We start from the raw sequence: 16916 nt of genomic DNA, 5'->3' as shown, positions 1-16916 counted from the left end.
CTACCAGCACCCCTCACTGTTTGGAAAAGCATCACCAGCCAGATGGAAAGAGCTTCTATCTGTCCAGTCTATACTATTTCATAGATTCATTCATTGACTTTAAGACGAGAAGGACCATTGTGACTATCTACTTTGACCTCCCGTATAAAACAGGCCAGAGAACTTCATCCAGCGATTGTAGCATCAAGACCAAAACTTTTGATTGAGCCAGAGTATGTATTTTAGCAAGACACCTGGTCTTGATTTAAAGATCTGAAGGGATGAAGCATCCAGTACACCTCTAGGTGAGTTGTTCCAATGGTTAATTACCCTCCCTGTTAATAATTATTGCCAATTATTTGTCTAGCTTCAGTTTCCAGCCATTGGATTGTCTAATGCCTTTTTCTGCTAGATAGAGGGAGTGTCTCCTTTCAGAAATCTCTTCCCCATGTTGCCTTTTGAAGGGATCTATCACAACTGCCTAGCACCAAAGCATGTCCCAGGGGGTTCAATGCATGCCAGGCCATTTTTTGTCTTTTCTATGCTGTTTGGAGTTTTATTTTCTGTCTCCTCCTGGAATCCTGTGAGCGGCAACAACATTGTCTGGGAAAAGCCTCATCCAAAATGTGGGATCTGGACACCATCTGATCGCCTACGGTGAGACATTCCAAACCTGGAGTTCCAACACTAAGGTAGGGATTTCTACACTCTACCCCAGCTCCGACACTGTTTTGCAGGGCAACCTTGGGCAAGGCACTTAAATCACCATGGATTTATCCTTACAACACCCCTCTGCCGTAGGGAAGTGCAATTATCCCCACTGTGCAGGGGGAACCAGGGGAACCAGGAAAGACTAAGGCCCAGCTCTTCAAATCAATGGAAGTTAGGAGCCTACATACCTTGGACCTTAGGTCAGGCCAGGCATGTAAGGACTGCTACTGGTAAACGTAACCCAGCACAATCTGCCATGGGTCAGGCACAGGGTGACTAAACCAGAAACCCCACCGCTCCCCATGTGTGGGGCACGCCAGCTCCCCACTGGAATGAACAAACACCCACAAAGGCATAACTCCAGCCAGTTCTTGGTTGAACAAAGGCTGGGGAGAAAACCCAGACCCAGATCTGCTGCAGAGAAAGCTTTGCCCTCTCCTGAGGTTGTGCTGGCTTCCAACTGGAACCCTTGGTACTGCCAAGGGGGGGCCTTATGTCCTAAGGCAAGCCTCTTTGTCTCTTTCCCCGCCCCCCGCCTAGGTGTATGTGCTGAAAGTTCAGGAATGACCGTCCGACTGGAGACATTGCAGCACGAGATAGTTACAGGTGCGCTCACACCATTGCCTGTTGAGACTGACAGCTGCCAGCCCAGTACCAGCGAGGACCTGGGCCTAGAGAGCTTGCTTAGGTCGCCCAGGAGACTGGTGACAGAACAGGGACTTGAACCCAGGTCGGCCAAGCGCTAGGCTAATGCCCTGCCCATTGGCCCAGCCTTCCTCTGGCCGGCAAACAGGGGAACTGGGACAACTTGCATAGTGGGGGTGCCGCGGGCCACTGAACCCAACTGTAACCTCTGTCGATGATGGAAACCACTTCAAGCCAGGGGGCGTGGCAGCCCCCCTAGTTCCAGCCCCTAGGCACGCAAATACCCCCAAGGGGCCGGCTAACCTTTCCCTCCCCCGCTGGGGCTAACAGACCTGATCTTTACGAAGCCTTCCCAGTCCCGGGGATGGGAGCCAAAAAAAGAGGTGCCAGCTCTGAGGTGCCCCCCCCTCCTTTAGCGTCTCCCCCATTCCCCCCCGTTGCCTGCGGCGCCAAGGATTGGTCCGCAGCGGGCTCCGCCCCGCCCCCTCTTTTCGCTTGCTCTCCACTCGGAGAAATAAGGCAGCTGCGCCTGCACGCGGGGCCTTACGGCCGCGGGCGGGTGGCGAGCGGAGTCTCCGCAGCGGCCGGGCGGGTTGCAGTCGGGCAGGTGGAAGAGGCGAGGCCGGGGCTGGATCCGCCGGGGCGGGGAGGGGGGGGTCGCGGGGAGCCCGGCTGCAGGGCCCCCCTCCTGCCTTTGCACCCCCAGGGTGGGTGGGTGGGTTGGTTGGGGGGGGATCCTGCGTGGGGCTGATGCTGCATTAAGGACGCCCCAGCCGTCGGGGGAGGGGGCAGGAGCTGGGGGGAGCCCCGCGGCGGGGGCGGGGGCGCGATGCGGGGCGCCCGGGGGCAGCTGGCGGCGTCGCGGGGGCTGCCCCCCTGCTGAGCCCGGGGGCTCCCCGCGGGGGGGTTCGCCCGGCCCCGCCGCCTGCGGGATGGAGGGGCCGGGCTGCGGCGAGCCGCTGCCCCCCGACCTGAAGGAGCTGGAGAGCAAGGTGGGGCGGCGGGCCCCCGAGGGGCTGGTGCGCTGGCTGCGGGAGGACCCGGCCGCCGCGCTGCTCGGGGAGAGCCCGGCCCGGGGGCAGCGCCGGGGGCTGGCCGGGAAGATCAAGGCGCTGAAGCTGGAACTGGTGAGTGTGACGGGCCCTTTCTCGGTCCTGCCTGGCCTGCCCCCCCCTCCGGGGGTGGGGCACAGCCCCCAACTCCCCCCCCCATCCCCTGGGACCCCAATCTCCCTCCCCATTTCCCCCTGTCTTCCCCCCACCTCTGGGGGGGGGGCAGCCCCCAACTCCCCCCCACCTGCTCCCTATGTCTTCTCCCCACTCCCTGGGGTGCCAACCTCTCTTCCCATCCCCCTCCCCCCTACCTGTCCCCCATCCCCTGGGGACCCAATCTCCCTCCCTATTCCCCACCACCTGCCTCCTGGGGCTACAGCCCCCCCATCTCAGGGTCTAAATGTCCCTTCCCATCTCCCTCCCCCCCCCCGCCCCTTGGGGCTACAGTGTCCCCTTTTCTCTTCTCTTCCCTTCCTCTTTGGGACACAGCCCCTCCCCCCCTCCCTGGGGCCACAGACCCTGTTTCCCCCTGCTCTGCCCCTGGGGTCACGGCCTCCCCCTTATTCTGCTCCCTTTACCCCCCCCATCTCCTCTCCTCTTCGCCCTGGGGCCACAACCCCCTCACTCCCCTTCTGCCTCTTGGCCCTCTGGGGCAGTATCCTCCCCTCTTCTCTGCCCCATGGGACGTTTGGGACAATAATCCCACTGTCTGCCCCCTGACGGGTATGTGTGATCTTCTGCTGTGCCCATCACCAGGGTGCTTAGGCCCTTCTCCTCTCTATACCCTAGAGGCTCAGGGGGAAGGTCGGTTAGGGTGGAAGATAACCCGGTTCTGAGCTCGGAGCCTGGGGACGTTCGAGGAGATGCCAGACCCAGGCTGGAGTTCCCAGCTCCCCGGTGCAATTCTCAGCTCTTGGCTTAGTTGCAGGCCCAGAGAGGCAGAAGGAGGTCGGGTGTTGTTACCCAGCCTGTGCTGTTCACACATGACCAGCGCGCTCACTTTCCGTTGGCCTTACGGGCACTCGGGATCAGGCTCCCCCTCCCAAGCTAGATTAGTGCCTTCCGGTGTTTCTGGATGGAAACACCAACTACTGTGACTAGCTGAGCCACTGATGATGAGAGCACAGGTAAGAGCTGCCTTTCCTAAGGGGATCAGTACACAGCAGCAGCTTGGAATTTCAGGGAGATCATCTAGTCCACCCCCCTGCTTAAAGCAGAGCCAATCCCCAATTTTTGCCCAATCCCTAAATGGCCCCCTCAAGGATTGAACTCACACCCATGGGTTTAGCAGGCTAATGCTCAAACCACTGAGCTATCCCTCCCTGAGGTCCTGCATGTCCACTAGCACCAGCTCCTGCTTTTGCGTAAGGCTTGTGAGGCATTTGATTTGATCGGTACATTGGTAACTGAACACTTTAATTGACTGGGGAGCGGGGCCGCAAAAGCAAAAAATTTTAAAGGGGCCTCTAGATATATATTAGTGCTCTCCCTGTCATTTCAAAACTTCTCCTCCGGAAAGGAGCAAAGTCTTGTGGCTAAACCACAGGGCGGGGATTCAGGAGAGCTGGATTACTTTCCTGGCTCGTCCACTGAATTTCTTGGACAAGTCACTTCAGCTCTTTCCGTGCCTCAGTTTCCCCACCTGCAACTCCGACCCGTGGCTCATGTTAAAGCAGAGGATTTGTGGGCTCTGTTGCCGGCTTTGCCACTTGCTTCTTGTTCAGGCAAAAGTCTCTCCTCTGGCCTGTAACTCAGTTTCCCCTGCTATAATGTGGATGTAGTCACATTCCCTTACTGCATAGCGGGCTTGGCCGGGGCTACTTTTGGCTCATGAGTGTAAAGTGCTTTGAGATCCTCGAAGACAAGAGGGCACAGAAGAGCAAAATATTATTATCCAGCCAAACCTTGGTACGCAGGTTTTTCTTCCCCAAAAGAACAGTCAAGACCGACTCGTCTTTGAAATCTCATGATGGAGAGAGAAGGGGGCTAGCGGGAATAACCTTTCTCCTTCCACGTATCGGCTGCTTTTTTGAGTCGCTTCTTTTCGCTGTCGATGATAGATGTTCTCGCCCTGCTTACCTCTGGGAAGGGGCAGCTGGCCTCTGTTCTACCTCCCGCATCGTCAGCTGTGTTCTGCGCACAGAACCCTAACGCTGCAAAAGGCAGGAAGGAAACAGCTGGCGAGTGACTCCCAGCTCAGCTGCTGGATGACTTAGGAGACAGCCGGCGGCGGGAGCTTAGAGGGGGGAGGGTGAATGATCCACTTTGGGTGCCGTGAACTGGCCAATTTCCAACCCCCTTACTCTAGTGGAAGCTCTTTAACAATTACAAGGGGTTAGGACCTCAGGTTTGTCTCTCATCGGAAAGACGCAGCTTCCAACAATGTGCTGACCCCCACCGCCCTGCAAGAGCATCCCCTCAGCGCTCGCATAGAAGGGAAAATAGTCACCACGGCTTCCTGCAGCATCCAGAGAAGTCTCCCTTCCAAAGTACTATCCCTGGGATGTAAATGTGCTGCCTGAGAGAAATGCTCCTGTTGTAAGATGTCTGGCTGCTGCTCTCCACCCCAGAAGCAGCTGCATGTGAGTGGAGTTTTAAGGCCCCAGGTTTCTGACGTGCATTGTGATAACAGCTATGTATGTTTGGTATATTAGCAGATGCGATCTGGAACCAGAAACCTGAATTTGAAACTTCTCCCCTTCATTGATCTCTGGGGAAACTTGGGATTTGGATCCAAAAGGGCCCAAGCGCTAATGATCAGTATTAAACATTCCAGCAAATGGCCTCCAGTCCAAACTCCTTGTTCCTGTGCTAGCATATGAAAACTAAAAAGAAACCCTCAGGGGAAAATGTACAATATCCTTTCCGCTTTAAAAATCTAAGGTATTACTAGTAACGTGGGTGGATTTTTATGTAGCGGGCCAAATTCCTCCCTGCTGTACCAAGGAATGCTCAGGGCAGGTTTTGTTGTATCCTGACTGATTCTCTTTCATATGCCACGTTTGGGGGGACAGACAGCCTGCTGTGGCTTTGAGAGAGCCGGGACTCTGAGTCGATAAATCTTGCCTCGCCATTATGCTGTGAAGAAACCGCCACCCTGGCTCACCCAGGCACTAAACTCCCCGTACATCAGCCCCGCTCTCCACTTCTTGTTAAAGTTGCAAACCAAAGCGGGGAGTTTGAAATGAAGTAGGAGGGTTGGGAGGGGGAAGCCAGTTGGGTCAACATGCTTAGCAGTGGGGAGCCCTCCTTGCCTTGGCAGCAGCTAACGGGAATTATGGTGTCATTTAAACATCCTTGCTGGTAGAGAGACTAAGCACTGAATGAGTTGCATGGACTGACCTATCCCACCGCCCTGGTGATGGAGGGCAGGGATGCTTCTGGGTCTGCACAGTGCCTGTCACAATAGGATCTTGAGTGCAAGACGAGGGATCTTAAGCACTAGGGGAACACCAGCATATTTTCACCTTTCACGCCTTTGTTATATTTGACTGGGTTTACATGCGGGTGGCATCTGCTCTGAACCGCTTTTAGCCTTCTGCTCAAAACGCATGCCCATTTAGCCTCCTTTCCCTGCCACTGACCGGGTGCATGGCTGGTGATAATGACAAAGTACCTCCAACCGCAGGGAAAGCCAGCTCAACTTGCTTCAAACCACTGGTTCCTCTTAAAGAGGCACCATCAACAAAAGCCCAGCTATGTTTACAAACTAATTTCCTCATCTGTGTTGCTGACAGCGCCTTGGATCATGAGAATGGAGATCTATTAAAAACCTATTTTTCACCATTGCTGCTGTTTACCAACTGGTCAGTTTCACATTTCATTTCCAGTTAGTTTCATTGCCTGTTTCTCATGCATAAACACAGTGGGATTCTGGCTACCTTTGGTACTTACTGAGCTCGCCATTGCTGCAGGATCTAGCTTTTCACCTAGCTTCACAGCCCCCCTGTGAGGTAGGGCAATTGTTATACCTATTTCTCAGGTAGGGTACTGAGACACAGGGAGAGGAAAAGAATCTGGAGTAAAGCAGGGAACTGGTTTATAGCTCTGCCTTAAGGAAAAGGAATACTAGTGGCACCTTAGAGACTAACCAATTTATTTGAGCATAAGCTTTCGTGAGCTACAGCTCATTTCATCGGATGCATACTGTGGAAACTGCAGAAGACATTATATACACAGAGACCATGTTTCCACAGTATGCATCTGATGAAGTGAGCTGTAGCTCACGAAAGCTTATGCTCAAATAAATTGGTTAGTCTCTAAGGTGCCACAAGTCCTCCTTTTCTTTTTGCGGATACAGACTAACACGGTTGCTGCTCTGAAACCTGTCAGCTCTGCCTTGTAATTTTTCATTCTGCCTGATGTAACTTGCGGCTGTTGTCCATATCCATATAAGGGTCAACTCTCTTCTTCTGAATCTGCTTAGATCCACTCTGTGCATAGACTCTGCATACTTGGTTTTCCCAAGCTGTTTAATCTGTTCAGTTTGATTTCTTTGCTGTGTGGATCATGTCACAGCAAAATCACAGACAAAAACGTCAAGAGATGGATGAATTCCCAGAGGGGAGGGTGAATAAAGGAGCCACTGATACCTGACAGCTGATATTCAAAAGCATTCTGCCATACTTAGCAATAATCCCATGGGGGATGTTTTGCTTCACCTTGGCGAAGAATCAACATGCTCGTGTTTGGAACCCATGGCAAAGAGATCTAGTCTGCTGTTTATCGAATCTGGTGCTTGATCCAAACTGGAACGGCACGTTCTAAGACAGGGATTCATTTAGTCCCGAACCCTGCCACCACACTCCTCCACTTCGGGAAGGATTGGTGTAGATCTTCAGCATCTCACCCTTCCTCGCATGCCCTGATGACCAGTGAAATAGTCAGCAATGTTGACATGTAAATGACTAGCATGGGGCGCAGTTCACACCTCTGGGAGCCTGTGTGTGGGGCTATCTGCAAACATCACTGCAGCGGTTACACTTGGCTCCCGTTGGAAGAGTGGTCTTCACCACCATAGCAGCTAGAGACTTTGCATTTCAAGTACCAGCTGAGACTCTGGGGAACAGTAAAGAGGTCCATCTGTGCCCCTCCCCGCCTCTGCTAGCCCCCCATGCACCCCACGTCTTGGAAATCCTGCTGTAAGACAGCAGCGGCTCTTTAAAGAACACCAGCTGCGGGCCTTTTAAAGGGAACAATAGGAGTCGGGTGCAATGTGCTGGAGACCTGTGGAGAGGCCATTTGTTCTGTATTTTCCGGAGGCCTGTGAACACTTCCTGGACAATGTTTCCTTACCCCTGATTCCTCCATCTGTTACTTCCCCTTGCTGAGGTCTGTCAAGACAGGCCCTTGGGGTCAAGCACAAGCTCACTGATCAGTCATGCTGCCCCCTCCTCCACAACAGCGTGGAACATGGAGCCCCAGGCCAGTCGTATTGAGTGCTCAAAGGAAAGTCTAGCGGGACGTTTCCTACAGGATTCCCCTCGCCCCCCATTCTCCTCCTACCGGAGCTGAGGTGGACATGAGTAAGGTAGCAGCCATGTGGCTAAGCTCAGTCACTGGAGACGAGGGGGGTCGCTCTGTTGCCAGGATGCGACCACAGTTGGCTTGTGGGCAGGGGTTGTGGTCCCAGGTGTGGGCATGAGGGTGCTGTCTTTTAGGCCACTCTTGTGGGGAGACAGTGAGAAGGGAGCGGGGAAGGAGGATGGTAAATATGGAGTCAGCGGGTACCTCTACGCTGCATAGAAAATCCACTGCAGTGCAAGTCTCAGAGCCCAGGTCAGTTGCAGGAGTGGAGCTACCGGGCTATAAAGAGCACTGTAGACCTCTTGGCCTGGGCTCCGAAACCCGGCGAGGGGGAGGGTCTTGGAGCCCAGGTTCCAGCCCAAGCTGGGACGTCTACACGGCTATTTTTAGTCCTGCAGCCCCGTGAGCCCGAGTCAGTTGGACCAGGCTCTGAGACTTGGTGCCAAGGGATTTTCTTTGCAGGGTAGACATGCCCAGAGAGGAAAAAAGATGCATTAAGTCAGCAGTTCCCAAACTTGATTGGCTCACATCCCACTTTTTGAAATAATGGCTGGTTGAAGGATGACATGGAAACATCTCCTTTTAGTGTCCATTTCTTTTAGGCCTCCATAGGGTTACCTTATTTAGGGACCCCAAGATCAGTACATTTTGAATTGGGCTGGTGGAGATGTATCAGGGGAGAAATGAGAAGAGGAGCGAGGTGGGCTGGGACAGGTGGGAGGGTTGGAGGACGTGTGGCTTAGGGCTAGTTGGGAATCTTTTGACCCACTTTTTTTTGGATTTGTCAAAACCAAACCTTTTTGCAGGAATGCACCAGTTTCGCGGAACCTTTCCTTGAGAGAGATTCCTCGGGGCCAGGGTGGAGTTTCTGGTCAAACACTACCCACCCCCCCCCCAGCCTGCTAGCCAGCGCAGTCAGCTGGGATGTGGGCGAGCCAGGTTCAAGACCCAGCACTGTGAATATTTATACATACCAAGTGGAACGGCTTTGACAGGCAAGATTGAGAAAGGCCTACCCTGGAATCGCCAATAGCCCGATCCAGGTCTCGCACAGGCCAGTGATTTCCCCCAGCACTGGCTATTCGGGAGTGGGTGGGGGGTCTCTTGCTGGGTTTTCAAGAAAACCTTTACAAGGGCTCCAGAGAATGGGAAACTTTTTGAAGCCCCAAAAGTTTTGAGTTTGGGGAAAACCATTTCCCCTCCCCGTGATCTAATGAGAGCCGGGTCTGGCTGGAGAGCAGAGGGCTCTGGGGGTTGGGGGGGGGGGGTGTGTCTGTGTAATGGGGCGGGGAGGGCTTAGGTGGAGTTGAGAGGTGGGGAGTTTAGGCTAGAAGGGGGGTGCTTTCCCCGGTCCCCAGGCAGCTTCAGCTCCAATTCACCCTCATTCCAAGGCTGTAGGTTCCCAGTTCCCGTGGAGGCAGGGAGCCCTGGCAGTCCCACCGCAGCTCTGGGAGCGGCTTTCCCACAGGTCTCCCGCCCCAGGCTCACAACTCCTTCCTCCTGGCCGAGGGATTCCCTGGCTTCCCTTTGTGCCGCTGTGTAGTGATGCAGGCAGGCTTCGCTACCCGGTGCTCCCCTGCACCCATCGTCCTCCACCTCAAGGTGCGCTCTCTGTCCTCCTGGGAGGCCCCTACCTGCTGGGTTTTCTCCTGTTCCGGAGGTAGCTCCCAGATTAACACATGACCCCACTGAGCACCGGTGTCCTTAAATGGGCCGTATCGTGGAACAGGGTTGGCTGGCCCCAGGCCCCGCTCTCTTGGAAGGGGGGACAGCATCTTGAGCCAGTGCACCGCTGCATTTGTGAAGCCCTGTGTTTGCTCATCCACCCTGTCCCAACGCGGGATTGCCCCTTCCAGCCTGTTCCCCGAATCCCTGTGCGGCCTGGGTCCAAACGCTCCCATGATCATTATCGCGCCTGGGCTTATCCAAGCAGCTGCCAAGGAGCTGGTCCCTGCCCCAAGGACCTTACAATCTAAGGAGAAGCTGAGAGCCACCAAGTGGATACGGGAAGGACCTGGAGACAGGGAAACCACTGCTAGCTGCAGTCCAGCACACCGCTCGCCTCGCCTGTGACTAGCTTTTGGTAGGCAGCTGGGGAGAGGAGCGTTTTAGTCTGTGTGGTGGGGTTTCCACCCGTCCCTTTAGGGCAGCGGTTCATGGCCTAATTAGCACGCAGCTGCCGCCCAGCTGTGTGCTAAAAAAAATTCAAAATTTTCCACCGGGATCTGAAAGGGGCTGGCTGAGGGGGAGATGGCGTCTGGCAGCCTGCGGGAGTGCTCCTGCCAGCAGGGGGCGGGTGAGGGGGGCAGGGGAGTGGGTCTCTGGGCAGGTTTGGGGGTGGTGGTGCTCTGGGCAGTGAGGGCGGTGAGTCGTAGGGGTTGGGGGGGTGCTGCAGCACCCCCAGGTTTTAGGCTGCCTGGCCCTGCATGGCGGGCTTTGGCGTGCAGGTGCCTGGCCCCGCGGCACAGGGTGTGGGGTCTGGCCCCGCGCCCCTGGGTCTGGCTGCCAGGCCCCACGCCCAGGGCTCTGCCTCTGGCCCTGCTTCATGAAGGGGTCTCTGGGCGAGGGGTGCTGGGCATAGGGGACTGTGGGGGGCAGCATGGTTCTCAGCCTGCAGCTCAGGTAACACACCGGGGGCTGCGTATGCGGCCCACAATGATAAATAGATTGAGAACCACTGCGTTGGGGGTGCTGGGGCACAGGGGGAGGATTCATCCTTAGCCACACTTCCTTTCCTGCCTTGGCACTCACGCCCCTCCGGGCCGTGTCCAGCTTGGGTCAGTGCTCGGCCGCACCCAGCCTGATTTGATCTTCCAAGAAGGCCTCCTCAGCCAGTCCCCCCGCCCCAGACCTCTTCTAGCTTTGCTTTACCCCCCACCCCCCCGCCCGGCTGCGGGTTTCCGGCCCACGCCAGGGAAGCAGAGCCGCGTTTGGCAGGGAGCGGGGCATACGGCCAGGAATGTCTTGGCAGGATGGGATTTCTGTCCGCGAGCCAGATGTAGCAACGGTTGATGCTGCAGCGGGCCTGGCCCCAGCCCTCAATGGGCCCGCCTCAGCGATTCAAAGCACGGCCTTTCAAATAGCAGGGCGCGCCCTCCCCCAGCCCCCGCCTCGCCCTTGTCACGTCCTCTGGGTCGTACCCTGCCCCCCAGCCTCCCTCCCTCCGCTCCCGTACGCTGTTGGAAGTGTAAGGCCCTAGTTAAAATGTCATCTCCCCCCTCACACGCACAGAGCAGGGCTGTCCCCTGCAGCAGGGGGCGGTAGGGATGGACAGACAGACACCCCCGCCCCACACACACACAGTGGGGCTATCCATTCCAGCGGGGGGGTGGGAGGGGTGTAGAGACAGACATTCCCCCCCACACACACACACAGCTGGGTTGTCCCCTCCAGCAGGGGCCATAGGGACAGACAGACAGACCCCCCCCCCCACACACACACAGCAGGGCTGTCTCCTCCAGCGGGGGGTGGGAGGGGTGTAGAGACAGACAGACCCCCCCCCACACACACACACAGCAGGGCTGTCTCCTCCAGCGGGGGGTGGGGGTGGGAGGGGTGTAGAGACAGACAGACCCCCCCCCCACACACACAGCAGGGCTGTCTCCTCCAGCGGGGGGTGGGGGGTGGGAGGGGTGTAGAGACAGACAGACCCCCCCCACACACACACAGCAGGGCTGTCTCCTCCAGCGGGGGGTGGGAGGGGTGTAGAGACAGACAGACCCCACCCCACACACACAGCAGGGCTGTCTCCTCCAGCGGGGGGTGGGAGGGGTGTAGAGACAGACAGACCCCCCCACACACACACACAGCAGGGCTGTCTCCTCCAGCGGGGGGTGGGAGGGGTGTAGAGACAGACAGACCCCCCCCCCCCCACACACAGCAGGGCTGTCTCCTCCAGCGGGGGGTGGGAGGGGTGTAGAGACAGACAGACCCCCCCCCCCCACACACACAGCAGGGCTGTCTCCTCCAGCGGGGGGTGGGAGGGGTGTAGAGACAGACAGACCCCCCCCCCCACACACACAGCAGGGCTGTCTCCTCCAGCGGGGGGTGGGAGGGGTGTAGAGACAGACAGACCCCCCCCCCCCCCACACAGCAGGGCTGTCTCCTCCAGCGGGGGGTGGGAGGGGTGTAGAGACAGACAGACCCCCCCCCCCACACACACACAGCAGGGCTGTCTCCTCCAGCGGGGGGTGGGAGGGGTGTAGAGACAGACAGACCCCCCCCCCCCCCCCACACAGCAGGGCTGTCTCCTCCAGCGGGGGGTGGGAGGGGTGTAGAGACAGACAGACCCCCCCCCCCCACACACACACAGCAGGGCTGTCTCCTCCAGCAGGGGGTGGGAGGGGTGTAGAGACAGACAGACCCCCCCCACACACACAGCAGGGCTGTCTCCTCCAGCGGGGGGTGGGAGGGGTGTAGAGACAGACAGACACCCCCGCCCCCCACACACAGTAGGGCTGTCCCCTGCAGCAGGGGGCAGTAGGGACGGACACGCACGCCCATGCCCCCCACCCGCTGCTTGGAGGAAGTTATTCCTGATGTTACATTACAGCCTAGTTGCACCAGCCAAGACCAGGGAAGTGACCAAAGCATCGCGCCCTCCTGCGGCGGGTGAGGACCGGAGGTAAAGAGGGCTAATAAGCTGATATGGGGGGGCTAGAGGCAGGTAAAGGCCAAATAGGTCTCAACCCGTGGGGGGTGAACACCCCCATGCCCGAGTGGAAAATGCCACGGGACTCTTAGGACGGCTGCCTGTCTTCGACATCTCTGCAAGGCAGCACGGTGCCGTCGTGCCAGGGCCTGGGCACGGCAGGATGGTGCCTGGGGTGTGCGTGTGATTGCCCCCTCCTGTCCACACGCCACATGCTGCGTCTGGGGTAGCTGGCCCTATGGAAGGGGTGCTGCTTTCACCCGGGCTGCTCCCCAACAGAGAAGGGGCCCCTGTGGGAGACGCCTCCCCCCCCGCCAAAGAGGGCTTTGGGCTGGGCCAGCGTTCCCAGTTCAATGGGCTGGACTCGTGCCGTGCTCGGAGCAGTGGGGGAATCGAGCCGGGGGCCTCAAAGCTGCAGCGGGTCCCGTGTGCAGTTGTCTGCTGCCCATCCGACTGGCCTCCGGCGCTGCAGACTCCAAGCGCCCCTCCTGTCTGCGCATCCCCCCGAAAGCCAATCCGACGGCAGAGCCGGCCAGCAGGCCACTGGGGCTGATCCAGATCTGGGCGGGGGTGGGAGGCAAGCAATCCCCCCAGCCCCATTGCACACAGCTATTTGTCCGCTCCTGCAAGGCCTCCTTGCCGCCCGGCTCTTCTCTCGGCACCCCGCCTGCTCCCAAAGGGCAGCTGACCGAGCGTGCATTTATTTTCTGGTGTGTGACCATGTGGGGAGAGCCCACGCTCCCCTCCCGCCCGCCAAGCTGCGTCTTCCCCTGGCCGTCACTCCATGCCCTGCTCCCAATTGAGATGTGGGGTGGCGTGAGTGGTTCGGGGGAGGCAGGAGCCTAGCGCGTCCGAGGGGAATTATACTCTTGAGTCCAGCCAGGGTAACTGGAGTGACTCCCCCTGGTGCAGTTACGCCAGTGTCAGAGAGCCGAATTTGGCCCCGGGGTGGCGATTTGAGGAGCAGGAGGAGGCAGGGTGTGGCTGCCCTTTGGGATTGTGGGAGACAGAGCTTGAGCTCACTAGGCCCAGGCCAGTGCTAACAGCCCTTCCTTGGTTGCTCTCCGAGCCCACATCCAAAAGTTCCTCCAAGGGCCCCGTTGTCTGTTACCCCATCCCCACCATAAGCATAGGAATGGAGGCAGGAGGGTGGCTTTATGATCCCCTTGAGCTTCCAATGTTCTCAGATCCTCCAGGGTAGGTTAGAGCAGCCTTTGAGCTGCTCTACATTCTGCTCTGGGGGTATGAAAAGAAAGGCTACAGCACTCCCCTTCCCATCCCCCTCTTTCAGGGAGTCCCCTCCAGTGTCAAAGCTGACTGCACTTGTCCAGGTGGGGCGCCCGCAGGCAACACTGCCAGGGAGGCCAGAGGAGGTGGTGATCTGTAGGAACCTGTGGGGTTTGGCAAGGGTCCTGGGGGTTCATAGAATCATAGAATATCAGAGTTGGAAGGGACCTCAGGAGGTCATCTAGTCCAACCCCCTGCTCAAAAGCAGGACCAATCCCCAATTAAATCATCCCAGCCAGGGCTTTGTCAAGCCTGACCTTAAAAACTTCTAAGGAAGGAGATTCCACCACCTCCCTAGGTAACGCATTCCAGTGTTTCACCACCCTCCTAGTGAAAAAGTTTTTCCTAATATCCAACCTAAACCTCCCCCACTGCAACTTGAGACCGTTACTCCTTGTCCTGTCCTCTTCTACCACTGAGAATAGTCTAGAACCATCTTCTCTGGAACCACCTCTCAGGTAGTTGAAAGCAGCTATCAAATCTCCCCTCATTCTTCTCTTCTGCAGACTAAACAATCCCAGTTCCCTCAGCCTCTCCCCATAACTCATGTGTTCCAGACCCCTAATCATTTTTGTTGCCCTTCACTGGACTCTTTCCAATTTATCCACATCCTTCTTGTAGTGTGGGGCCCAAAACTGGACACAGTACTCCAGATGAGGCCTCACCAATGTCGAATAGAGGGGGACGATCACGTCCCTCGATCTGCTCGCTATGCCCCTACTTATACATCCCAAAATGCCATTGGCCTTCTTGGCAACAAGGGCACACTGCTGACTCATATCCAGCTTCTCGTCCACTGTCACCCCTAGGTCCTTTTCCGCAGAACTGCTGCCTAGCCATTCGGTCCCTAGTCTGTAGCTGTGCATTGGGTTCTTCCGTCCTAAGTGCAGGACCCTGCACTTATCCTTATTGAACCTCATCAGATTTCTTTTGGCCCAATCCTCCAATTTGTCCAGGTCCCTCTGTATCCTATCCCTGCCCTCCAGCGTATCTACCACTCCTCCCAGTTTAGTATCATCCGCAAATTTGCTGAGAGTGCAATCCACACCATCCTCCAGATCATTTATGAAGATATTGAACAAAACCAGCCCCAGGACCGACCTCTGGGGCACTCCACTTGACACCGGCTGCCAACTAGACAGTTCCAACAGGCTGGGCCCATCTTCACACCATCCTGCCAGCTCTGCTGGGGGCTGGAGCAGCCAAATTGCCTGAGGATTTGAGAGGAGTGGGTGGAGATGGATTTAGCTGCTCTGTGTATCTATGGCTCCCATCCCTGTCATATTTGAGTGCCTCCCAGCCTGTGATGTATTTGTCCCCCTCCCAGCAGCCCTGTGAGGTAGGGCTATGCTGTTATCCCCTTTGTGGAGATGGGAAACTGAGGCACAGTAGGACTAAGTGGCTTTCAGTTGGCCATCTCTGACAATAAGCTCTCAGGGGCACGGACTGTCTTTCCTTGTGCCTTGCACGGCATGGAGGATACCCTCGATACGGGATCGATGCAAGGCCCGCCCCTCCTTGTGCTCACCCTGCCTGGATAGCCGTGTAGCCCCAGTCAAGCGGCACCCGGCTCGCGCCAGGGTGAGAGGAGGAGTGCGCCCAGTGGACAGTAACAGAGAAGGCCAGAAGAGGGGTCTGTGGGCCCCCACGAGGCTGGCACATTGTCAATCCATGCCCTGCCCCTGGAAGGGCTTTCGTGGCTCCTCCGTCTCTTCTGTTCTCTGCCGGGGGCACATCCCAGCCTAGCATCCTCAGGCCTGTAATGCTTTGCTCTAATTCCAGAGTGTGGGGGTGGCTCTCCCGGCGAGCGCCCTTGGGGAGACTCCGGGGTATAGGCTGACCCGTGTTCCCTTTGTCTCCCCACCCAGGCCTACCTGCGAGCCATCGACGTCAAGATCCTGCAGCAGCTGGTGGTGGTGAACGAGGGCATCGAGGCCGTGAAGTGGCTCCTGGAGGAGAAGGGGACCCTGACCAGCCACTGTAGCAGCTTGGCCAGCAGCCAGTACAGCTTGGTGGAGAGCCAGGAGACCTCGCGCCGGGGCAGCTGGACCAGCCTGCAGGACCCCAGTGAGAAGCTGGACAGCATCTCCGTTGGCAGCTACCTGGACACGCTAGCTGACGAGATGGACGAGTACTGCCATGGCTCCATGGAGCCTGTCCTGTCCTCCACGCCGGGCAGACCAGGCATCCCACCGGCCAGACTGGAGCAGGACTGGTCCAGGAGCGACCCAGACAGGGGCCTGCCCAGTAAGCCAGGCAGCCCGCAGGACAAACGCAAAGCGGACCCGGAGTGGCTCCGGATGGACCATTCCTTGGCCCGGCCTGCCCAGGAGCAGAGCACCAGGGACTCAGCCAGAGCAGCAAAGCAGCCTGCTGGCCCTCAGCCACCCCAGATGGCCAATGGCTTCTTGGGCAGACAGGCTCCTGCTTTGGAACCCAGTAAAGAGGCCAAGGGGGAGAGGCTGAGCAAGAGCAGCCCGGCTCGGACGGCCTGGAGGAACGGCCAAGTCGACTATGAGCCCTGCAAGCTCAAGGGCAAACTCCACCTGGAGTACGACGCCCACTGGCACTGGGTGCAGTCGCAGGACGATGTGACCTTCTTGTAGCCTCTGGAACCCGGCTCGTGAGGGGCCGCGTGGAATCCTCCGCGCCCGCCCGGCCGATCCTCGCCCAGACGAGCACTCAGCGTACCGAGGGGGAGACCAAACTGGCTGCATTGGGCTTCCTCAAAATTCCCCACGAGCACCGGTGGGAACAGCCTGCGGAGCTCTCCACGGCGTCCCGGGGTCGGTGTGGGACCTGCGCGATGCCAGACCATGGCGCTGCACAGCGGGAAGTTGGACTTCTCCTGAATGGCGAAGAGGGGTGATCACACTAGAGGGGTAACGGGACAAGCCAGGCTGCACCTCCCATAACGGCACTTGGGGCTCACCCGGCTTTTATTAGTGCAGATGCTAGTGCAGGATAGAGAGCTCTTCTCCACTGGTTCGATCCTGCGGTCAGCCGTCACCCTGGGTTTAAGGAAGGGAGGGTGGTGGAGTGATTAGAGCATGGGTCTGTTCCTG

The 16916-nt window shown here is 57.5% G+C and overlaps 1 protein-coding gene across 1 annotated transcript; it reads left to right on the top strand.

Moving 5' to 3' along the window:
* Positions 1 to 2174: 2174 nt before the first annotated feature.
* Positions 2175 to 16629, top strand: LURAP1 (leucine rich adaptor protein 1). The gene is made up of 2 exons (XM_073357834.1): positions 2175 to 2462; positions 15720 to 16629. Exons 1-2 carry the CDS (start codon positions 2268 to 2270, stop codon positions 16455 to 16457), a joined length of 933 nt encoding a protein of 310 aa, XP_073213935.1. The 5' UTR covers positions 2175 to 2267; the 3' UTR covers positions 16458 to 16629.
* Positions 16630 to 16916: the final 287 nt, after the last annotated feature.

This window comes from Lepidochelys kempii, chromosome 8 (genome assembly GCF_965140265.1).
Source record: "Lepidochelys kempii isolate rLepKem1 chromosome 8, rLepKem1.hap2, whole genome shotgun sequence".
NCBI classification, from domain to species: domain Eukaryota; kingdom Metazoa; phylum Chordata; order Testudines; family Cheloniidae; genus Lepidochelys; species Lepidochelys kempii.
This window is presented reverse-complemented; position numbering and strand designations above follow the sequence as displayed.